Raw genomic sequence first — 26689 nt, forward strand, 5'->3', positions numbered from 1 at the left:
AGTTTAGAGTATAAATCTAATATTACAAGTGAAACAGAGCTAATTATGTCTCATAATAGCCGAGTGAGTGCTATAATGTTAAGAAGATGCTGGTTTTGAATTTATATTTCCAAATCTTTCTCTCAACATCGGAAAGGTCAATGGTATTTCAGGGTAATTTCAAAACATTTAAAATAAGATCTCAAAATTCATAAAAGGTTACCAAATGAAACTGATTTCCTTTTAATCAACTTTATTTTAGTGCCAGATATATTAAAGGAAGAAAATCGGCTGCACAATAGTAGTGTGGTGGTAACATCATAAGCCAGATAACAACTTCCGGAGAGGAGTGTACATTTTTCTCTAGTGGCTTTGTTACTGGGCTATGAACCCTAACGTTGCGAGTTCGAACCTCAACTTGCACATTGGTGACCCGGACATGATGCTTGTCGCCAACTGGCGAAACAAACAGTTACAACTTGCACAGTAGCACACTATATTACTCATTAGGGAAAGATTTGAATATTCAGTATTGAATAATATCGTTTCGCAATATTAGGGTTGTTCAAAATGTGACTTTTATTGTATTCTTCACTACTGAGCTTCATTAATGTACCTTCTAGTTCCCAATTTTGTAAAATGTGCTTGAATGAACTTTATCTTCCATTACCTTCCCAATCATTTCCGGTACGGTTCTTAACAAAAGTTATCTTTATTAAGCTTTATTAGCTCACAATGATATAAATAATCCTAAAACTTAATTATTAGTTAGAATATGGAAATATATATATTACTTCATAAGAAAATGCATTGTTTTAATTTCGTGTAATTTCTTTATTTATCCTTTACCAGATATTTATCACTTTTTGCTAATCGTGTCATCGTTCTTGCTACCCAACTTATAACTAGAACGAACCCAGTTCGGTCAGTTCGAACCCAAAACTAGAACACTTCAGATCCTGATCCATTCGCAGATTATGATAAAAGAATGTCTTCTCAATACAGAAATAAACTTTCATGCCTAATCCTTCAGTAATTCTCTCAAATTATTTAATAATTCTCATCGATTGAATTCATAAATTCACTGAAATCTAAACATTTTTATCAATAAAGTATTATCTGCTTTTTACATATAATTTAATTTTGTCATGAATCAATTATTCAGACGAAGATAAATGGTTTTCAGAAGAAAAAAAAATATTTCGAGTTATATTTTTCCACTAACACTCATTAACAAATTCGTAAGAATTTTTTCTTATATGATGCTTAAAAGTTAACATCATATTTTTTGCATTTCGGCTCGTTCATGAGTCAGAAGTTTATATACTTTCTGTAATTCACTAAAATAAATTGATCATCGGATGACAAAATGAATTAATTTAAGAAAAATAATCGTTTTTAAGAAATGGGAACTGCATCATTATTTTTAATAATAATAAAGAAACATTTTTTGTGAATTATTCAAACCTATAAAATTTTACGTTTAAAATAATAAATATAGATATTCTTCCAACTCCAATCACTGAATTTATTTCGACAATTTTTGATTCATATGGATGATTATGTGGTGGTAACATTATAAGCCAGATAACAACTTCCGGAGAAGAGAGTACTCTTTTGTCTAGTGGTTATGTTACTCGGCTACGAACCCTAACGTTGCGAGTTCGAACCTCAACCCGCACAATTACTTCCTCTAAATATATCATGACTAATGCTGTCCATCACCCTCCCTTCTCGACAGAAGTTCATAAACACTAATTGACTATATGTTCTTTATGAAGGAAAAAAATGACAAATAGAGTTTCATAGCCATAACCCGTAAACTAATTTTGAAAATTTTTATTTCATATGAAAGTTTATGATTTTTATATACATCATTAGTTTACGGGTTAGTTACCATATTCTCCTAAAAGGAAAATATGCCAAAAAACATTATTACGATATCTTTGCAATATTGTCCAGCATTCGGATATCGAACATCATCATGAAAATATTATAAATTATCTTGTGTTAATAGGGTCGCTTTCCACCCTCACCGTGCTGAAATTTCTAAAGATATTGCAAAACAAAGTTTTAGAGGAGACCTAAACTTTACAAATGGATCAATTTCGCCAATTTGCAGACATTACCAACTAATCAGAATGCCTGGTTTATTGTTCAATCTTAATTTAAATTAGTACTTTTTATTTTGATGAGAAATAATTCATCAAAATAGCAGACATGTTCCGATTAGTATTATTAATAATTTTGGCAAACATTTGGTCGCTGAAATCTTCGAGAACATCTTACAATTTATGGTAATATAAAACAATGATTTTAAGTCACTACTGCCACCAATGTTCGCATCTTAAAGGTGTTTTCATTTGATTCAGGGGTGAGAAAATTGGTTCTCTCAGGGTCGAGAAAAATGCAATCGGTAATGATGACAAAATAAATACAATAAAAATTATTTAAAACTTTCATTCATATTATTGTGCCACAACAGCAAACCGATCCATCGGTTCGCTATAAGTATAATGGATCACAATCATTACATTATCGTCATCCTCTTCCGAATCAATCTTTTTGCTGAAGAAATCAATTCAGATTTTCTGTTTCTTTTAATAATCAGCTGGAGTGATCTCGTTGAAACTTTCTTGCATATTTTAATGAATGAGGTTTTAATCGCATCTCTACTCTTGCATAAAATTGTGGGCTTTGGCTTAGAAGGTGAACGCGATGATATTTTCAGAGTCCCGCTCATGAGAATTGTATATTTCGTAAAACAACAAAGAAAACTGGTACTTATGCATAATTAAACGCATAATAATGAGGAATAATAGTTACGAAAGAGTGAGCCTATTTGAGGATTAATCACTGAAATACATTAATGCATATGTACCAGAAAACTAAATATGCTTTTTTGACACTTTCTTTCCGTCTATTGAAATTAAAATTAGATATGAAACTGCAATTATAATCACAAAGTCATATCAAATTTCATTAATCCAAGTTGTTACGCTTTGAATTATTCATTCATTGCGGGTTTGCTTTTAAACTTGATACAGATCTACTGTAGATACTAAATCTATGCATTATATTTTATCTATGTAACCCTTTTTGTTATGCTAACTTATCTATGGACAACCGGAAAGGAAGATTTCATCTGAAGTAATTTCATTCAAAATTTTATAGAAATCTATATTTTCGTACTAATGCCGTATATCAAATTTTGTCTGCATATATTAAAGCGTTGTAGGGTTATTGCGCTCACAGACAGACAGACATAGACAAGAAAATGTTTTCCTATAATTCTGGAGGTTTAAAACGTAACGATTTGTCAAAATCTCAAGTTCTAATTTTTTTGACGAATGCAATTCTTTCACTTTATATATATACTCCGAATTCGAGAAAACAATAAAAGAGAATCTGCGTTTATTTACATGCGTGCAAGTGTCGATGCTTTACAGGATAAACGACCAGGTCTAGAGATACCAAATTTGGCATAGATATACTTTGAGTCGTTGGAATGTGCATTTCGGAAGGATTGTTTTGAAAATTCAATTAGAATTTTTGTGAATTAAAATTCAAGCGCGATACAGATTACTTTTCCACCGGCCCAAGAGTTTCATTCTAATGTGTGTAATGTTTTTAGTGTGAAGCGTTTAGTTCATCGACTTTTTTGGGGTGTTATTTTATCACCAAATATTTGAAATTTATTTTATAATATAATTTAGAATATATATATATATATATATATATATATATATATATATATATATATATATATATATATATATATATATATATATATATATATATATATATATTTATATTAGATTTCCAAACCATTTAAATCACTGAAATAAAAACTGGCATCTTTATTTTTCATCTAATTTTCAATAAACTTTAGAATATTGATTCAATTTTTTTGGCAAAATTATATAATATATATTAGAATGTAATTTTTTACATAGTAACATATGACATACATAGTGTATATATCAAAGCAATTAGGATATTTTTTACATACTATAGATGTCAATGGAATTCAGTAATAGACGAAATAATGTTTTAAAGCTTCATTTAATACTAAAATAAAAACATCAGTTAAATAAAAAAAAATGTGGAAATAGCACATTTTGAAAAAAATTTGGAAATAATGCGTTCTTTTAACACTCAGCTAAATTTTTTAAAATTATCTTCAATATTATATATTTTTTAAAATATAAACTGTTTTGCCCATTGAATTTTTGAACATAAAATATTATTTTGAATTTTCCATCGTAATGCAAAGATATTTTTTAGACCTTCAATTAAATTTTTAAAGAAGTTTTCACATTTTGTTTCCATAAACTTATGCATTCTTGTTTTTACTTAAATAATTGAAAAGGAAAAAAAAAGTAGATAAATATACATTCCAAAAATATCTTTATTTTGCAACTTATTTTTACTATTCTTTTAAATTTTTGTCAAACCAAGATACTACATTATATATTACACCTATCAAAGCAATTCGATAAATGAGATAACATACTTTTAAAACATTATTTAGTACTGACATACAAAAAATTGTTTAGTAAAATCCGGAAAAAAATTACTCAGTGAAATATATGTCGCAAATACAATCCTTTAGTTTTCATCCTGAATATTTTACTTCAGCTCATCATAAATATTACTTTTTTAGTTTAAACCGCCATGCTAAATTTTTGAAGGTGAATTTCTGATTTTAAAATGTTTTTTTTAAGTTTTTTATGGTATTGTTAAGACAAGATCGAATTATAATGAAGTAAAATGAATTTTTGAACGGAAGTTCATATTATGTTTTCACAAACTTATGCATGAGTGAATCACGCGTAAATTTTAGTAAATCATTTTTTGATCATTGAAATAAAATTTGGAACAAATATCTAAGCAAAAAAAAAAAAAAATCCTTATTTTTCATCTTATTTTTTTATTAATCTTTTAAAATGTTATTAAAACAGTCGTTTGTCATTCGTAGATAATATGCCATATATTACTGCTGAATTTTTTTGTACATCAAAATAATTTAGAAAATAGACGAGAGGATTTTAAAACTTCATTTTACAATGAAATAACAAAAATAAATGCAATCTGGAAAAATGTTTCAAACCATCAGCTAAAACATCCTTATTTGGCCTACCATTATCTTCGCTTTCAGCAGTAGCAAGTAAATTGTTTTAATTTATTCATCAGTAAATTCAAGTTTATTTCTACTCATAATGAAGAAATAATAAGTATTTAAATACAAAAAATTACTCTGATCATATAAAAACCGATTCGCAGTATGTAAAATAAAGAGTAGAAATTCACAATTGAAGAGAAATTTCCAGAATGACCTTCGTACAAGGAACTCAGCATTTATATAATTTATATCATTCTCTGAAGAAGGGAAACAAGGAAACTCCCTATCTTTTTGGGGTCTTTTAATGCTATTTGAAAACTGCAATTTGTACTCGGCATCAAAAATTCCGACGGTCCTTGATGACAGAATAAGACGTTAAGCCGTGTTCCAACCACCCATGATTCTTCAGGCGGGGCATGCGTTACCGCCTTGACCGTCTTTTGCCGCTCTCTGGGGCTCTTTGATGCCTATCTAGTTTACTGACAATTTGTCTGTTGCAACGATTTGGTTATAGCGAGGACCGAACTCGCAATGTTTGGGTTCGTAGCCGAGTAACAAGACCACAAGTCAAAAACAATTAGTCGTGTCCCTTAGCTGTTATCTGGCTTATAAAAGCTTCACCACAATACTCCGCCTCCCGTGAGACGAACTATGTTTTTTCCGTTGTGATATTTTCTGTTGCGCCTTACCCATTTTTAATGGCCTATTATTTATCAGCTTTTTGATTTTATTTATTTCGGGTAGAAGGTGCCACAGCGCATGCATGAAGGTTGCTTAATTTTCGTCATAGGACCACAAATGTATCGAAGATAGGGAGGACCGAACTCGTAGCTATTGGATTTGTAGACCAGTAAAATGACCATTAGACAAAAGTGATCTCCCCTGTCCAGAAACTGTTATCTGGCTTATAAAGCTTCACCACACGGTAAACTAGGCAGGCATCCCTAGATAAGCATAAACTAGACTTTAGAAATATAAAACGACTTCCCTCCACAGTAACAAGAGTCTCTACCCATTTTGTTAGAAAATTGCGATGTGAATAGGCTGCATTGTCAGTGCAATAGTTTGTACTTATATCATTACAATAGTCTTAATATTGAAAAGAGCTTCTGTTGCTTATCCGAAAAATAAACAATTTGTCGGTTCCTTATATATCATTCATCTGAGAACTTCAGTGTAAAATTTGTTTTATAAATAGAAATAAAATCTTTCCAATTTTGAGATAACAATACATGGAAATAGAAATTAAAACCCTTTCAAAAAACAAAATTTGTGCAAACAAACTATTTACTGAATCCCTCCTCAACCCTAGCGCTTTAAAGAGCTGGGATATTTTTTGTGAAAAAACCGTGATTGTCAGAGATAACACGGATCTTCTGTAGTGCTTAACACAGTAGCCGCTTTTAATACCCATCTCCCCTAAAACAGAAGCAGGCGCCCGAAATCGACCTACTTGGAGGTTAAAGGAAAATTCCCAAAGCTCCCCAAACCGCCCCGTGGGACATTTTTATAGAAATTGGATTTTTTCTTAAATCAGGAAAAAGAATCAAAATCGAGATACATACAAACATATTCGGGTTTTTGATCACTTCACGTAAACGCATAAAACTTAATAATAAAATATTACACCGTATTGTTTACTTAGGATTCTACTTTTAGAGTAATATCATCACAACGTTATTAAAAATAGTTTCAAACTTTTCATTGTTGTTCAATATGGGGTTTTGAAAATTGTTTCCAAATATTGCGCAACATTTTATAAAAATCGGGTTTTAAAGAAAATGCGGTCCAATGAATTTTTTTGGACTGAAAATATCAAATAAAAGGAATTATTAAGTGTATTGCAGATGATTGGTGAAATGGCTGGAATAGAACCTGGGGCCTAGCGGTTCGTAGCCGAGTAACAAGACCACAAGGCGAAGGGAATTACTTGTGTCCCGTAGCTGTTAGCTGGCTTATAAGCTGTATCACAGTATAATTAACTTTGAGCCAGAATTTTACGTCAACGGTGCTATAAAAAGAGACTCACTTGACTCAGCAACTGCAACCACTCACCCACACACACTTGCCATAATGCTTGGAGCTACTCAAATGGGTACAGGCGCATTAGACTCAACAGCTAAATACATCACCACTCAACAGCCGTATCGTTCGTCTCACCTTCGACTCACTGGAAGGAGAGTCTGTGGTGAAACTTTATAAACCAGTTAACAGCTACGCTACACGAGCAATTGCTTTTGTATTGTGGTCATGTTATTCGGCTGCAAACCACAAGGTCCCAGGTTCTATCCTTGCTGATACCAATACTATTAGAACGCTTTAATTAACAATCCATTTCTCTTGTAGCTGGATATCATAATTTTGAAAAAGGATCTGTTGTCATGAAAAATACCCGAATCAACGCACTTTTTCCAAATTTTTGCTCCATATCAACTTAAAAGCGCTTAATTAATATTGGTGATTCCTCATATTTCAGTCCCATTCAGCAAAGCTATATCTTAAAAACCCGTAGTACACCGATATCAGAATCGAGATTCTACTGAAAAGGGACGCCGTCAGTATATCATTTATGATGAGAATATCCGAGGAATTTTGTCATGACCGACAGTCTTCACTTTTCTACGATTCCCTCCCACCATGATTATATTATTGTACGAGAGTATACAGCAATATTTTTTTCTATGAACAACTCAACTCATTCATCTGTCTCTGCCTCTGTTTCTTTTTTCGAATAATAAAAATAATGATTTTTTCTTTGCTGTTGTCGAGGTTACGTTTTGCACGCCGTGAATTCAACATGTTCAAAAAACAAATACCAGTTTGAAAGTTTTTATTTGAACTACTCTTGCTTTTAACTACAAAACCCGAAGCAGCCAATCACAGATTACTTAGTTTTCGTTCCAGTTCATTATTTTTCGAACATAAACCTCAAAATGAAATTGTTGAAACCTAACTGGATATCTCACGACGGTAATATATAATTTGCTTTATTACATTGTGTATTGCGTTGTGACTTGTATAGCAATATATCCACAAATTATACATTTCTGATGCGTTGATAAGTGTCTTTCTTGTGAATGTTATCATTCTTACAATTTTTAAATCTATTTGTTTGTATGTACTAAATCTTGTCATTTGTACCGGCTTTTCGTTGCCAATGCAAATAAACCGTTTATGTTTACGTTTTGTGTTTACTATCTTCGATCAGTTTCTAAGGTAAATTTAAATATTATTATTCATTAATTACGATCTCAGATTCTTTAATAGCTTATTGAAAGTTTATTTGACATTTAGAACAATCACTTATTACATATAATTTATTCAGTTTGACAATCTTTAAGATATTATGTATCCAAAATAATTTTTTAAAAAGGTCGAGTAAAAGAGTTTTATGGGTCCAGAATTTGTAGTTTCATATTGGAAATAATTGTTTTTTTTTTGTGCTAAATTTGTCGGCAAGGTAATCAAATTCAATGGAATTTACTAATACTTCATTTCATGTTTATAATTCTATTGTAAGATGATTGATAAATGTTACAATATTTCTTAAAGAATTATTTTCTTTTGATGACTCAAATACTTTTCATATATTGTCTTTATAATTATCATTAACAATTAAATTTTTAAATCGTGCGTTAATATTTGGAAGGGTCTTTCTGTCTTCTTATAAGTTATGACTAGTAAATTCTGTTGAATAATTATGAATTTAAGTTGTATATTAAAATTCGTGAAGAGACTACTCCCTTATACAATTTATAGGCAGCAGTTGAGTTTGGCTGTCGTGGAGGTCATCTGTTATCTGCAGCCCTATATAAATTACATTGTAAGAAATTCAACGTGCGAGTCAGTATTTTAATAATGAATAAGGATGGGATTTTTTTTTTGATGGGAATATTAAAAATTGGGAAAAAAATTCTCCTAGTGAGATTGTGATTGCTTTAAAAATAATATTGCTTGCAATATGAATTATCCTATTAATATATCATTAAAATCTAAACTACAATAAGTTAAAAAGTTAAGAAATTAAATTAAAGCATAAAATGTTGTTGCATAATTTTTCCCCTAGCTAGTATACATGTGGTATCAAAAATAATAATAATAATAAAAAAATGAAACAATTGTTGATAAAAAGATGTTATTAATAAAAAAGACATTAAAATTGGAATGTTTGTTGCAAATTAAGCTATTAGAATTTAAATTGGGGAAAATAAGATTTTTGGTATTTTTATTCTTGTTAAGCTCCTCGCTAAGTCAAGATTGATAAGATGTATAATATGTTAAGTGAAGAAGTAATATCCTCCTTGCCCATTATTGTATATCTGAAAGAAGTAAGAAAATCATTAACTTGTCTGGAATATAATTAGTAATAATAATAATAATAATAATAAAAGGTTATTTCAAATGTGCCTGCTTAAAATTTGAGAGAAATGTTTCTGTAATTCCCTAACAATTTTGTAAAACCTTATTAGAATGCTGAAAATAGAAATTTGAATTTTATATCTTAATATTTTCTGTTTATAATCTAAAAAATTTCTTTAAATGATAGAAAGTTTTACACATTCAAAACAAATTCGATTTCAGTGATAATTGTTTGTTCTGTCTAATGATGCATTTATTTATTTTCTATGATCATTAGAAATGATATTATAGGTGAATAGGTGTAAAAAATCAATAAAAATTGTTCAACATTTTAAATGATCTTATAATAAATTTTTAAATTTGGGGTTTTGAATGAATAGAGTCATTATTATTGCCCTTGTTTTAAATTTCATGACTGCGAGTATGGAAGATCTGTCTGGTCACAATACATATAAGTGCATAGTAATAATTCCTTGTTATAGGCAAAGATGAATTTTAATTTTATTTAGTATGTTTAAAACGGGTTTTGTTGGCAACTTTTGTCAGCTTTCTGTTAAGGATTTTTTTAAAAAAATCATCCTTGTTGCAATTGGCAATTTTAAGGAAACCTAGTATCCCATTGTTAATTGTATATATAATTTGAAAGGAGACGGAAGTTCGACGATGCAGAAGACAGATTTTTAAATTTGCTTTAATCCATTCCGGGAAGGCATAATTTATTTATAGGAAGACATAGACAAGGCATGTCTTCTCCTAGCAACATATTAGGCAAGAAGAGAGGTAGAAAGAGAGAAATTATCCCTGTCATATATCATGTCACCTCTGACACGTGTCAATTCTGATTGGAATTTCTCACATGTGTCAACCTTGACAAGGGAAACAGAGCAATCCTTTAGAAGAATCTCTTTACATCAGCGATTCTCTATACCTTCACGTGGCATGTGGGAACCTCTGACGCAATCATTTTTACAAAGATTCAGTTGAATTAATTAGAATTGAAATTAGAGTTTAAAATATCGTTATAAATATATATATATATATATATATATATATATATATATATATATAGATCAACACAGAAAAATAAATGAAATATTAAGAAAAAATTTGAAAAATGTAATGCTAATAAAAATTAAAGTATGTTTGTTTGTTGCAAATTATAATAGAAATGCATTCATGCAAGATATTGTTGTAAGTATACTTTGGATCTTAAATCTTCAGATGTACTTTTTCTTCAGATTTAAATTATTTAAAAATTGAGCCAAATTTGGGCAATACTGTCACTTTTATTACATATAACTTCCAAAGGTTGATCACATTAAAATGCCTTTTATACCATTGCAAATTGTATATCATATATAATATCAGTTTAAGTATAATACTTAATCTTATTTTTACAAATTTGGAATTATTTAACATGCAATCAAGGAAATATACTATGTTCTTCCTTTAAAAAAGTATAAATAAGCATGCTATAGAATAATGGAGGCTTGACGAGGAAAAATTTTGCTTTTCACTATCGCAATTTTCATTTCAGTTTTTCCACAATTCAGATTTTCAGTTTTGATTGAATGATTTTAAGTAAAACATTGATTTAAAAATCTCATTTACATATATTTTAACTATACTTTGTGCATAAGACTTTTTTTTATGTATTTGAAAAGGTTGAAAATAATTTTTCAACTGATATTAAACAATGCTATCTGGCATTAAAAAATATTATCAGTTTTTAAAAAAAATCATTCTTACTCTTAGTTATTCTTACTTTAATCCGAATAACAAATACAGTGATGAAGTGGATTGTAATTTCTAACTTTCCTGACAAATGACTGTTTTTGTTCTGGAAACCAATAAAATGTTAATAACTGCTAGCAGAAGCCAACATCGTTTAAAGTTGGGACAAGTCATTATTGTGCTTTTTTCTGTAGAAGGAAGACTGTTTTTAATGTAATCAAATTGCAAGTTAGAAATTTTGTTAAATTTTTTAATATATAGTTGGCATTTTTGTAAATATTTAGTCAAGAAGCAATGGCATCAAATAAGGGAATAGATTGGACACCTAGAAAGAGAACTAATATTATTATATTACATGAATGTGGTCTTTCCTATGCTGAAATTGCAAAACAGGTGAGTGATTCAGTGTTTAAAATCTGAAAGTTTTGTTTACAATATCAGGAGACAAATTCAATAAAAAGCAAAGCAAGAAATGGCTGAAAAAGGTGCATTTCATCTGTTCATGACAGAAGAATAAAAAGACTATGTCTCCATGATTGAAAAATGTCATCAACGGCCACCAGAAGTGAATTGAATGATGCTGGCATTTCTATCATTTCAAGAACAATCAAGAGAAGATTATTAGATATTGGATTAAGAGGTGGAATTCAACGAAAAAAATCTTTATCTTAATTTACAGCAACGTATAAAAAGATTATAATGGGCAAGGGAACACATTAATTGGACAAATGATCAGTGGTCACAAATTATTCGGAGCTATGAAACAAAGATATTGTTATTCGGTAGTGATGGTGAAAATATGTAAGACATAGAATAGGCGAAGAGCTACATCCTGACTGCAGCCAGGCAATTATGAAGAACTCGGTCAGTGTTATGATTTGGTCCTGCATGTCAGCAGATAGTATTGGTCTCCTTCATGTTATCAATTGGACATTAAATGCTTACATCTTCCATCAGTGATCTCTTTCCCAACAACAGTCATTTATTTTTCAACAGGATTCAACTCCTTGCCACACAGCAAAAATATCGAATAAGTGGCTTAGTACGAAGAGCATTGAATTGTTATCATGGCCAGGAAACAGTCCTGGCCTTAATCCTATTGAGAACTTATGGTGCCATTTCAAAAGTCTTGTACAAATGAAGCATTCATCAAATAAAAGAGAATTAATTGAGACTATATTTCCTGGCATCATGCAATAATGAAAGAAGAGTTTAAAACTCTAATCAGCTCAATGAAACAGTAGTGTGAAGCTGTAATAAAAAATAAAAGCTACCCTACACATACTGATAACTCACAGCAGTCATCAGCATCTAATGTATCGATAATTGTTGCCAATACACTTTTTTTATATTGCAAATATTTGAATTCTGCTTTTTGTATTGAAATCAGCATTAAATTCTCTTTAAAACATGTAAGAATTTGCATGTAGGAAAAGTTGCATTTTCTATAAACATAACAATTTTCGAAAGTGTCGACAATTTTGGCCATTACTGTGTATGTATATATATATATATATATATATATATATATATATATATATAAACTTTCATAGATCAGAATGCAAATAATTAAAATATCAGTATGCAGAAATTTACTCTTTTTATACATGCTTTTGTATTTTTAAATTAATTAATTATTATTTGTTTTTAGGTCATCCTATATTCTCAGTTGATATCCACCCTGATGGCTCTCGCTTTGCTACTGGTGGGCAAGGTATGCATAGGTTTAATTTTTATTATTTGGAAATAAATCTTTAGTCTTAGTAGACTTATGAAACAATATTAATTTTATTTTTCATTAAGATTAAGAAATTGTATAAATAATATATGTCATTAATCTAATTATGACATTATTTTTTATATGTCATTAATCTAATTGCTTATGGTTTTTATTTTTTACTGCAGATTGAAATTATCTAGTATTGAATATTTTAAAAGTGTGATAAGAAATGTCCTATCAAATTAAAATGTTACTAACAATTTTTTAAAATTAATTTTGCTATAAACTGAAATCCTTTAAATATACATTAATTTAGAAATAATTTGAGTAATAATAGTTTTTAATATTTCACCTATAAGTTTTACCTTAATTTATTAATTAAATATCGTTGAAGCTTTAACATTTCAGCTAATATTTCTTTTTATTTTTTGTGAAAGCAATATTCAGTTTTAAACCTAAATTTTTAGTCTGTTTTATAAATAACATGCATGTATTTTTAGTTGATAATGTTATTGGTCCTTTATATATGTGTGTTAATAAATTAAAATTTTATTATTTGCAAGTAGAAAATACAATGTTTTGGAAGAGACATTCAACTACAGGAATGCTGTTTCTAATTTCATTTTTAAAATGATTGAATTATGCAGATTGAAAATTGAAATATATAATTTAATTTTATTTTTTATTATTTTTAAAAATTTTCTTATCTATTTTGTATATATATTTTTTTCATTTAGGGGCTGACACAGGACGCATTGTGATATGGAATATGTCGCCTATAGTTGATGAATCTGATGAAAAGGATGAAAATGTCCCAAAATTATTGTGCCAGATGGATAACCACTTAGGTATTAGTTCACTTCAATTTTTGATTTCATTTTATTAACAATCAACAAAAAGGATTTGTATCTTTTATTTACAATTATTAATCTGTATTATTGAATATTTCTACTGTTACAAAGAAATTAATCATTATTAATTTTCATTAGCTTGCGTAAATTGTGTAAGATGGTCTGGTAGTGGTAAATATCTGGCTTCTTGTGGCGATGACAAGGTTCTGATGATATGGCAGATCGGAAGGCAAGTATATTTGTTATATGTGCTGATAAGAAGAATTATTGCATAAATCAGTTCTTTAATGAATTGCAAACAAGAGTCTTTTTTTAAATCTGTGATTGTCTCAAATAATCAATGGATACATGTAATGTTTTTTGTTCGTTTTATTTGAAAATTGGATTTTAGTAGAAAATTTTTAATTTTGAAATCTTATCAAGCTTGAAATTTAAGTTTATGAAGCTTATAAATTCCTTAATTATTTCCCCCCCCCCATTATTTTTAGCTAATATATTTTATAATAAGAAATATTAGGTAACCGAAGTGTTAGCAAGATTCAATGCTTATTATAGCAGGAATAGTAACTTTAAAATCTAGAAACATTGTAGAAAAGTTTAAATTAGGTATTTTGTTTTCATTAAAAGATTTATTATAAGCTATTTGTGCTGCATTTGAATATATACCATCTTTAATAGTTTTATTTACTAAAGTAATTTTAATAATTATGGTTCTTTCTGGATATTAAAATTTATTAATTTCTTTTTAAGTTAATAATCTTAGCAGCTAATTTTTATGACTGCAGGTTTGTCACATAAAAATGATTTTATAAATAATAATGTTTGAATAGTTTTTGCTTTTAATCGATTAAAAAAGTTTTGATAAAAACTTTTTGTTATATATATGCTTTACTTGATATGTTGTTATACATATACTATACTTTATATATTGTTTTGAATTTGTTATGCAAGATATTTTATTAATGCCTTCTTATACCTTGTGGAATGCTTACTTGCATTTTAATGTACTACTTCCAAAGTTTTTATAGACTTCATTGCCAAATTTTTATTATATTTTTACATAATCAAAGAGCGACATTTTATAGATTCTAATTTGAGAATAATGCTACTTCCTTTTTAAAGATGGTGCTTTATAATTTGAATTATAAAGCTTGAATTACTATAAAGTATGATTGAAGCTGTTTTGTAATGTTTCATAGTCGTAATTTGACCAATATGTTCTATTCTGTACTAAAGTGAATGCTCTTAAATAAATAAATGAATATGTTGTTATAATTCATTATATTAAATAAAAATGGAAAATTAGCAAGTATGTGTGTGTATTTTATTTGTTTATTAATATTAATTTGCTGCATTTTTTCATCATCTTTGATAATGCTACCTTCCTGATATTTTTTCCATTTTTGTACTTTGAGTTGTGTATTTTTTTGTGCTTATATATATATATATATATATACATACACACACACACACACACACACATAACTCTGCAGTTGTATGATCGAAAAGAAGAAACTTTTGAAATTTACTTGGGAGACATGTAGAGCGAAGAAGCGATAATATGATATATCAGTCTACATCATGACACAAAATCAAAAATTTGTCCCTTCCATGATTTTTCTGTGGGATTTTGGTAGGGATTTCTTTGATGTATATTTATTTAGGAAATGGAATCTTGGGTACTATTCGTTTCAGAATCATGATATAAACACTTTTTGATGGTTCTATCTCATTAAGTGGGGAGATTCAGAAGGAGGTGCATCTTTCTGGAATTCACTTTATTGCTAACTGTAAAAATCTCCTCCTCTCACATCTATTTTATCGAATTAAACCCATCTTAACACACATACAAAAGTGAGGTGGGTTTTAGAATCCATTGACAAACGGTATATTCCTTTCGTATTGTGGGAAAGTTCATGGCATGGGAATGTATAGAGTCAGCAATTTTTTAGAATGTGTGTTATAATTAAATAAAAAAAATCGGATTTGGATCAGGAGATGAGAGAATATTTTGAAATAAATTTAAAATAGGCTAATTGAAGATGTTCCAATATTTAATATATTGGAACAATGTAAGTGCAAACATTATTTATAGTTTCCTTTCACACCATTCTAGTCACTCTTTATTATTTGTGTTTTATTATTTCATATGTTAGAATTTAAATAAATTGTTTGAAATTTTATCCAAATTACAGTAATGAGAATTCAGTTCATTAAAGAAATTGTGTTTCAAGTCTGCAGTTGTATAATATGTTTTAATGAATTAATAATTTTCCAGATATGGTACTGCTGGCTCAACAACTTTTGGAAGCAATGGAAAGATGGTAAATGTTGAACATTGGAGGTGTGTTAGTACATTGCGTGGTCATTCTGGAGGTATGATTATTTCAGGAATTAGTTTTCAAATTTTTCATATGAAAATGTTTGCTTTGTGGAAATAGAGAATACTATTGATTTTTTTTAATATTAATTTTCCTTATTTATTAGCATAGAATGTAGATTTCAAATTGGTAGTACATTTTGGAATTATGAAAATAATAGGTTTGACTGGTGAAAATATTTTCATTTCTTTTCTTTATAATAATTGTCTTAGATTTTTTTTTTTAGAAATTTGATTTATAGTTAAAAGGCATTTACTGAAATACTATTTCAGGTAATTTGCATGTAATATTTGAAGAACAATATGAATTAATTTTTCAAACTAAATTAATGTTTTTAAAATTATGAACCATTTTAATTTAATTTTACTATTTGGAATATTTGAAATTTTCTTTTAATTAGCATATGATTGAGTCATAAATAAATCTTATTTAATCAAATTTAAACTATTTCTTTCCCCCCCCCCTTCAATATCTGTTTACTTGGAAATGTAATACACAGGATAAGCATCATTATTATATATATATTTATTTCATATGGGTATTTGTTAAAAACGCACGATTTTTTAAATAGATATCTTGGATTTGTGGATACTTTCAGCAGCTTTGTATATTTTTTTTCCACTAAAAATCTTGGAGATTTACTATATTACTGTCTTATGAAATTTTTTTCTTACCATTGCTATGTATAGTACTAGAATAGCAGAATGTAGCCTGTAGCAGTAAAAAATCTTTATATATATATATATATATATATAATAAAAATCTATGCTATTTTAAATTTTAAATTTGGTATAGTGAATTAATTTGGGAACTATAACTTTCAATTATAGTATGTTGTTTTGCAGTAATTGTCATTTAATTTTTCATAATTTTTGAATAAAATTTTAGATGTCCTTGACCTAGCTTGGTCCCCAAGAGATACTTGGTTAGCTTCATGTAGTGTTGATAACACGATAGTTATTTGGAACACTCTGAAGTGGCAAGGTATGCAATAAATTTCTGTTGTTTTCATATTTTCTTCTTTTTTTGAATTAAATAAACAGTGGCATTTAGATTAGTTGTGTTTTTTTTAATTTGAAAAATATTTGTTGCATTGTAAAATACACTAACCATGTTGATCATTATTTTTTATGTATTATAAAGCATGAAATCCCTATTTATTTAAGGAGATTGTTCTTGAAATTTTGATTTTAAATGCTTTTCAAATCTTCTAATAGAAAAAATGTTAATTATAACATTGGAAACATGTTATGCAGGCAGATGTTAAAATATTGTGTAATATATAATATTTTAAAAAATTGTTTTAAATATTGTGTAAGATTTTAAATATTGTGTAAAATATAATATTTTAATTGTTGCATTGTAAAATACATTATCAATGCTGATCATTATTTTTTTATGTGTTATACTACATGAAATCCTATTTATTTAAGGAGTTTTTTTCCCTTAAAATTTGGATTTTAAATGTTTTTTCACAAATCTTCTAATAGAAAAAATTATAACATTTGGAAACATGTTGTGTCGGCAGATGTTGAAATATTTTGTATGTGTGTTAAATGTTAGGAGTATGATCTTCAGAGCAGAGAGTGTTAAATTTTCTTGTGCAGTATTATTGTTTTCAATCACAATTAATATAATTCTCTGGGCCACTTTATAAAGTTGGGGGAAAAAATAGCATAGAGAAATTAGCGTAAACATAATAAAATTGCAGTTCGCATTTTTCTAAATATAAAGAAGGAATTTTTTATTGCTATATCTCTCAGTCCAAAAAAGTTAATATAGCTATCATAACTCTAAAATAAAGCAAACTGAGTAAGATTTTGCATATGACTCTTTATATTAAAACTGCTGATATAAATCAAATGTTGGATTATAGCCATCTACATAAAAACTGTTTGTAAGACAAAACGTTCAAAAAATGCAATGAACTAGACAAATGAAATTTGATTAACAATCCTAACATCAAATTTGCACATCGATAATGAAAATGTTCTATAAATCCTTTATAGAGTAGACTGTGTTTTTTTTAATACATTTTCATTAGCTCTCTTTTTCATCTGTCGGTTTGTCTATTTACTAAAAGTTTGCAATTGATTTTAAACAAACTTTAAAGTAAGCTAAGAACTTGGAATTTTAAAAATGGCTCAGAGCTGGCTGAAAGTGCAGTAGCTATTGTCTGTTTATTACAAATTTTGATAAATTATGATAAAAAAATATAGCATAATGTTTAATCTTCCTTGACTTTTAATACCTGTCAATATAAAAAGTTTACTTTAAAATTCTTTTAAATTTTAGCTTAAATGAAGTTTGTTTCATTATCTATCCCATTCAATCTAAATATTTTCATTTTCTGTTGTAGAAATAATTGCAGTTTTGAAGGGACACAGTGGTTTAGTAAAGGGTGTTTCTTGGGATCCTGTTGGGAAGTACATAGCATCCCAAGTATGTAAAATCTTCCATTTATTTGTGTAATGACTTTAAAATATATTTTTCAAATGTTTTTATATTATTTCATTGCAAATAATTTATTTTTAGTCTGATGACAAGACATTGAGAGTCTGGCGTACTCATGATTGGCAGCAAGAAGCTGTTATTACTGAACCATTCCTGGAGGTAATTATTATTTGTTACCAAAGTATTTCTGGTTTACATATATTTGCATTTGTTTTGATTTTTTTTCAAGGTAAAACTTGAAAATAAAATGTTTGCAAATACAAGCGCTTAAAATTAATTATTTTTCATACCACTGAAATTCAAGTTTTAAAAAATTCCTGTTTCTTTAACTTCTGGGCTATGAAGGTTTCTGGTTCTTCCCATATTTCTCAGCGTTTAACCCTCTCAATACAGATTGGGCTGTGCAAATGGTATATTAATGTGCCGTTTTAGGATAGTTTAATTTTCCAAATGAAGAATTCAGGGTGTGAAATGAAGAAATACTTAACAATAACTTACTCTACAACTTGCAGCCCTTGAAACTGGCCCAATAACAATTTATTTGTACCCGATAACATTCTCAGCTGGCTTAGTAGTAAAAAGGATTAATAACTAACTTTATATGGTATATAAGCAATTCTTTAGCTTTAGTTCCTTTCTGGTATAGGGAATCTCTCTTTTGAGTTGATAAAGATTGCCAACTTCCTCTTTTTGCTTTGAGAGTTTTACATCAGTGATGTTTGTATATGATATTTCTTCTAAATTGTCTTGGCTTTTCAAATCGCTAAAAACTATATTATAAGAAATTATGCTATAAATTTGAAGTAAATTGGTTAATGGCATTTCATCATGACTGCATTGTTTTCAAAATAACACTACATTACATTTTTATCTTTTATTTTTATATTCATTTATATTTATGTTTTTATTAGAAATGATTAATATTAAACTCTTTTCATAACACATATAAAATTTCAGTTAAACATTCTGTTTTATGTATAAGAAGTTTAAAACAATTATAATGTTTTATGTATAAGGCAGAAAAGAAAATAATTGAAATTTTAAAATGTTGTTAATACGTTGTCATTTTTATTTTCACAAACATTTAAATATTTACAAAGCAAAACTAATGTTTTACTGTTACATTTATAAGGATATTAATAGCATTTACGTAGCTGTAGCATATATTTATTGCTTTTATGGGCTTCTGATAATCAGAATCTTTATAAAAATTTCCACCCTTTGATTGGGAAATCAATCACTGTATCTGGTATAATAATTATTTCTGTACTTAAATTAGAGAACAGAGTGTGAGGAAGTTTATATGTGTTTCTACCTGATATTTATCTAAAAAAAATAACTAAATTTTGTTTTTGAAAATTATGTATACTTATCCTTTTGCATGTCTCTTTAATTTTTAAAAAGACATCAGGATGCATGTCTTTTTAAGAATTAATTATACATTTAACAGCATATGAAATTGTTTTTAAAATTAAGTTTGTTAAATTTTGTTTTCTTGCTTTTTGGTAATATTATTTTTTAAAAAAATTATTGTTTAATATTTACTAAATTGTTTGTCATTGTTTTAAACTTCTTATTGATTCAGACAATATGTTTATACAGATTTCAATAATAGCAAAACCTCTTTAGAGATTGATGATAATAATATACTCATACCTTAAATTTCTTTATAAAGTAAAGATTTAAAAAAAAATGATGTTTTAATTTGAAACAGTATTGCATATTTACTCATAATTTTTAAAATATAATTTTTCTATCATGTTGAAGTAATTTCCTATTGTTTTTACAGTGTGGAGGTACTACACATGTCCTACGGTTGAGCTGGTCTCCCGATGGCCGCTATTTGGTTTCTGCCCATGCCATGAATAATTCTGGGCCAACAGCGCAGATTATTGAGAGAGATGGATGGAAAGCCAATCGGGACTTTGTAGGCCATAGGAAAGCTATTACTTGTGTTGTAAGTTTAATTTCAGTTAAAAATTACGTATGCATTTATTTTGTTTATGACTTTAGTTGTAATGCGAAACATATAATATTTCTTTTTAATTTTTGGATTTCAAAATTTAGTGAGATGATTTTTTTTATTGCAGAGATTTAATCCAAATATACTTTGTAAAATTAGTAAAGATTCAGAAAAGGTAAGTATTGTTTGTTATTTATCATTGTCTGTTTTATGATTTCATTGGTCCATGTATTTGATATCAGTAAATTAATATATGCAAACTTATGTGGTTTTTCATGTGCTATTCTGTTTCTGCATGGCCTCTTGATAGGTCACGGTACTACTTGCATGCACTATGGCATAAGCTATGGCATAAAAATGTTAAGGTGTAAATGCTTTGTTGTGAAAAAGATAACTAGAGTAATTTTTATTGAATTTCATAAGAAAATATGTCACACTGAAGATGAAAATATTGAAGGTTATTCCAGTCAACTGGAGTTGAAAAGGTAGAAGATTGAAATTTTCATTCTGCTTTTATTTCCTTATGATTGAAAATAGAAATATACAACTTAATGAAATATTAAATGGAAATGAAGCTAAAAATCTTGTACCTATATTCTTTAAAATCTATATTTTAAAAATCTTGTATCTATATTCTTTATTTATGATAGCAAAAAGTGGGGGTGGGGTGGGGTGGGGTGGGGTGGAGCACAGTTGCACAAAATATAAAGATTTATTTATAGTGCTGAATCAAAGTGATTGATAGCAATGCTATATAAGAGCTAATTTATTTTTTATAAAAATGTTATCTATTGTCATAGCCAAATTTAGCTAATAACCCTCCAGCTGCGTACCCTGCAATTTCTGCAGGTTGGCATTCAGTCCATTTTCTGTTGCATCCCGTGTTTTTCGCAGTTTAGAGTGTTTATTTTTACAATTACAGATTTTTATTATATTATTATCGTGTAACATATGTATCAGTTCACTCTATTTGAAAACTATTTGCAAACATTGCATCTAAATAGTGATTTCAAAGAATTATGCAGCCTGAGGGTTAAAATTATTTTTCTCTGCTACATATGCATTTTAAATATATTTAATTTAATCTGTTTTATTAAAAAGTATATTTTAAAAAATATTTGATTTTCTTCTAAGTTTCTCTTAATGAAATTTTATTTATTGTTTTTGTCAATATTCTGGTAAGTGTCGATTGGACTTATTGCAGGTATGCTTCTAGTTATAAATTACATTAAAGAAAGTAGTGTTTTTGATAGAAAAAAAGATTGTTTGTGTAATTTTTTTTATTTTAACTTTAATAAAGTGTATATAAACACACACACTTTAATATAGTTACAATATATATACAAAATTTGTAACATTGAATGTATATTTTAAATAAAAAATTATATGAGCTTTGCTATTTTTTTAGAGAGCTATATTATATTGTGTATTAATCACATGTTCTTAACTTTAATTATATAATTATTTAGTGAGTTGTTTTGGCATACTTTATACTAAGTTGATTATTTTTGTAGACTTTCATAGTTAATTGAGTAAAATTTTTTTAAAAAAAATCATGTAATGAATTTCTCACGTTTAGAGGCTTATGAAGCATTTATCTACATAGAATATGTTTAACTTACATATACTTTGTAGAAGCATCTTTCATCAACCCTTTTTTCTCTTCTACCTTAATTTTTTCTGGAGCTACATTTTAATTTTCTATATTAATAATTATTATTGAAGCATTTGAATTAAGTCTTGTTCTTTGGGATTTTGTAGTTTTTTGATAACATTATTTTTTTTTATTAGGTAGAACATTTTTGTTGCTGTGCAATAGGTAGTAGGGACAGATCTTTATCTGTATGGGTAAGTTAAATTTTATTTTCAAAAGCCAGTTTTTCTATTGAATTTTACCAGATTTTATTTATTAAAATATTTACTTACTTATACTTTTAAGTAATACTTTTATAAACAATATTTTATGTTATTTATATAGCTTTTTTTTCTATTGATTTAAATCTATTTGAATATTTGAAACAGCATGTTGCATTTATTAAGTCACCTTTAGTGAACAACTAGTTTGCTGGAGATATATTTAATTTCAATTAAATCAATTAGATAAACTTCATATTCAACTGTGTATATATGTTCTGTCCGTTATATATATCCAATTTCCTAATGAAGATTATTTCCATAATATCATAGTGCTGTTATGTCTAGTTCATCTATCTTCCAAATTTAGCAATGTGGTAATTTCCTTTTTTTATTTCTCTTGTAAACTGCACAGGTTTAAACCTATTTCTTCTTTATTCTTCATTAATGGAAGAAAATCTCTCAATCAGATATTAGATGGAATAACGAAAACAGTTTGAACTTCATGACAACATTATAAATCTGTTGTTGGATATTAGGGGGAAAAAATATTTAAAAAAATTTACTCATGCTCAGAAAAAATTTACATGGTTATTGAATTATTGTTATTAAAATAACAAAATTTTTAAACAGTGTAAAATTTACTTTTGTACAGTAATATTTCTAGAAATTGTGGTAGAATGCAAAAAATCAATTTAATTTTTAATTAAAATTCTAAATAAAATAAAAAAATCCTACTAAGATGACATTTCCACTTCCCAAAGTATCCCAAGTAAGCTATCCGTCTCTAACTGTAGGAAAATGGACTGGCACCAACAAGCACGCACACATGCACACACTATCTATATTATAAGTTGAGATGATTGCAAGTTTAAAGACCTGTTTTTAATGACTTCTTTGAATACTTTTTCTGCTGTTTGCAAAAATGTCTTTTTGTATGTTATTCTTCTTTTAGATACTGAAAGAAGGCTGATATTGTAATACAAATATGTTATAATATCAAATGTTGAGCTGGTTTAAAATATTTTATATTACAATTTTTTTTTGCATTTATATATTGATGATTGAATTGAATGATTTAAACTGTTTTATTCTTTTGTTTTATAGTTAACATATTTGAAGAGACCTTTGGTAGTTGTTCATGACTTGTTTTCAAACTCTGTTTTAGACATATCATGGTAATATCCTTTTTTAAAAACTTTAATCATAATTAAATTTTTCAATTGGAACTTATTGCAGTTTATAAATTTTATTTCTTCTGATTTTGTTAAATTTCTGGTTGAAAATTAATCAAGTTCAAAAATCCTGTTGAATATGAACATTAATGTAACTTAATACTACAAAAAGTGATTCTTTTAAAAGTTTCTTTATATTTTTAGCATTTAGAATTTTAAAATATGCATTAATCATGATTGCTTTGTAATATTTTTAAAATTCTGTTTTAAAGAAGTTAAGTGAAATTTATCCATGTGATAAGATTTTAAGACATTTCTTTTTGATCAGGAGTCAGAATGGAAAACAGTTAATAGTTTGTTCATGGGATGGAACTGTGGCCTACATTGGTTTAAGTGATGAAGAGATCGGAAAACCAGCGACAGATGAGGAAAAGGTAGTTTCTTTAAAAATGGTTTTCATACTCATGATATTTATATACATTGATCATTTTTTAAAAGAAAATCAATAGGAATTCTAATCAATAGAAAATTTTAATTGTATTTTTAAAAAAATTATTTCTTAAAATTAAATTAAAATTTAAGTATTATATTGAAGATATAATAGTTGCTAATCTTCAAATTATCTGTAGATTTTTTTTAAATCATCAATATTTAAATTGTATATATAATTAAGAACTGCATCAAATACTGATAGGAAACAGATTAATATTTTATTACAAACCCACACACATACAAAAACACACCATGTTTTATATTGATTTATGAGACTTTATAAAGTATGAATATGGAAGTTTTTGTCTTCATAATTAAGACAGTCTGAAGGTGTCAAGTACTGGTTGAAAAAATAAAAAAATTGACTTTGAAAAATATTGTGTAAAATTGTATAAAAATATACAAATGCAATTTCCTAAGAAAGCACATTTTGTTTTTTGAACATAATTTTCAATATTTTGTTTTATATTAATATAAAAATAGACAAATTTACAGTTTGGGAAGAATTTGAAGAATAGAATTCACTATCTTCATTGCTTAAGTTTAAATGAGATTTGTTAGTATCATTAAACAATATCATATTAATTTCTCTTTAGATTGAAACTTTTTGATATCCAGGCATTAGAGTGAGAACATATTTAGTAATTAGCAAGCAGAAGGTTTAATATAAATCGAGTCTAACATTCTTCAAACACTTAATGGAGAGGAAGAGTGATATAGGAAGCAACCATTTTCAAAAAGATGAGATTGCTATATACTGTTTTATGACCCTTTTTGAAAAGAGAAAGAAATAAACATATGGGATTTCAGTCACTGAGCAGTTTGTCACTTGTTCTGTTTTGAAAGTCGATGAATTAAATGATTTTAAGTTCCTTTTCTCGCTTCACACAATATTAACTAAAACTTCAATTGTTGGTTTACTTTAAACAGAAAAATGAGAATATTTCAGACCAACCAAATTTCTTTTATTTTTCTATAAATATTTCAATATTTGCATTTGAATTATAGAGTCAAAACTGACTGACATACTCTTATATTTTAGAATACCTTGCATCAGAGCTTATATGGAAAAAGTATGGCTATGACAAATCATTCTGCTTCAGCTGCATTAACTGTTGTTGAAAATCCAGACATTTTAAAATTCCAAGAAGAGATCAAAGTCAAAGATGAAGAAAATTCAAAGGAAGAAATTGTGAATGGTTCACCATCATTACCTACAACAAATGACTATAGTATATCAAAAATAGAATTACAGTCTTCCTCAAATTCTCAGAGTAGCAGGCCAGCTCCTCATATTAAAGTGAGTTAAGCTACAATTTTTCATATTTCAAAGAATAAGAATAGTTGCAATATTCTCTTGTTTTTATTTTTTATGGATTAATTATATGTTTGTTTCTTTTCTGAAAGCATATCATGTGTATTGCTCAAATACATTAGTTTATTTTGCTTCAGAAGAAAATTTAAAAATATGTGTTTTAAATGAATAAATGAAAGTAAATTTATTTCATAAGATTAAAAAAAATATTCACTATCTTTATATTAAACTTCTAAAATGATTTTTTTAAATTTTTTTATAGTTAACTCATAAAAACTGACCAATTATTTTAATTAGATAACTTAAAGCTTCAAGAAAACTTTTTAAATGGATAAACCATACTTTTTGATAAATAATTAAATCTTTGAAAATGAATACATATTTTCTATTTAATTCTAAAGTTAAAAAAAAAAATGGTAAATTTTATTCTTGCTGATGCAATCAATAGGAAATGTTTCAACCTCCTGTTAATTGAAGCTGGCATATTTATTTGAATACAAAGAGTTTTGGAGATGTATTTTTATGATATTGTTATATATTGATTCTTATATTTATAATTATTTGAATTAAATTTTTTTTGAAATGAAAAGCTTAAATATTGTTATATTTTAGGGTCCTACAGATAAACAAATTGAAACTCGTCTAGCAGATGGGAGGCGGAGAATAACTCCGTTATTTATACCACCGCCTCCGGATATTGGGTAAGAATTTGGCACAATCATTTATATCATGATTTGATATCAATTTGTTTTAAATTTTATAATCAAATTGGATATATTTTAAACTATATTTGAAAATTGTTGCCAAGTTGGCCTTTCATTTTGTTAACATATGTAGATAGGTGATAGTTATAAACTTAATAAAGCTGTGATTAAAGGTGAGGTTAAACAAATTTAAGTTATTGATCATTTTAATTTGGATAAAAGTAGGTTAGCAAATTTTTACAAGTTATTGTTTTTTGTACATTCTAGCAAATGTGCCTATCTAGACAGATTGTTATTCGTTTCACAATATCTTGGATATGATTGCCATTGATTAACTATTGAAAGTTGTAGTATTATATTTCATGCACATTGGCAGAGTGCTTAAAAAAATTATTTATTGTGCATTTTAGATATAGATATATGATGTTAAAAGTTTTATTTTTTTTGCAGTAGGATTATTTTTAGTGGTAGTGTTCACTAAAATTAAAATCAAAACTCATCACTAAAATCAATGTAAATATAAAACAATAAAAATTGTAGTCTTTAGTTCATTACCTTTAGGTTTAATCTAGTGTAAAAAAGT

General features: G+C 27.5%; 1 protein-coding gene across 1 annotated transcript in view; it reads left to right on the forward strand.

The window, feature by feature from the left end:
* Window positions 1-7835: 7835 nt before the first annotated feature.
* The window catches only part of LOC129966696 (protein HIRA-like), a 38514-nt gene continuing 19660 nt past the window's right edge, over window positions 7836-26689 (forward strand). Inside the window, exons 1-15 of the mRNA XM_056081215.1 lie at window positions 7836-8074; window positions 12849-12911; window positions 13655-13765; window positions 13907-13997; window positions 16047-16144; window positions 17038-17133; window positions 18509-18591; window positions 18685-18762; window positions 20393-20560; window positions 20694-20741; window positions 22358-22414; window positions 23528-23598; window positions 23924-24029; window positions 25130-25387; window positions 26015-26103. Coding sequence (XP_055937190.1) covers window positions 8038-8074; window positions 12849-12911; window positions 13655-13765; window positions 13907-13997; window positions 16047-16144; window positions 17038-17133; window positions 18509-18591; window positions 18685-18762; window positions 20393-20560; window positions 20694-20741; window positions 22358-22414; window positions 23528-23598; window positions 23924-24029; window positions 25130-25387; window positions 26015-26103 — 1454 coding nt within the window. The 5' untranslated portion in view covers window positions 7836-8037. The remainder of the gene's footprint in view (window positions 8075-12848; window positions 12912-13654; window positions 13766-13906; window positions 13998-16046; window positions 16145-17037; window positions 17134-18508; window positions 18592-18684; window positions 18763-20392; window positions 20561-20693; window positions 20742-22357; window positions 22415-23527; window positions 23599-23923; window positions 24030-25129; window positions 25388-26014; window positions 26104-26689) is intronic.

This window comes from Argiope bruennichi, chromosome 4 (genome assembly GCF_947563725.1).
Source record: "Argiope bruennichi chromosome 4, qqArgBrue1.1, whole genome shotgun sequence".
Taxonomy (NCBI): Eukaryota; Metazoa; Arthropoda; class Arachnida; order Araneae; family Araneidae; genus Argiope; species Argiope bruennichi.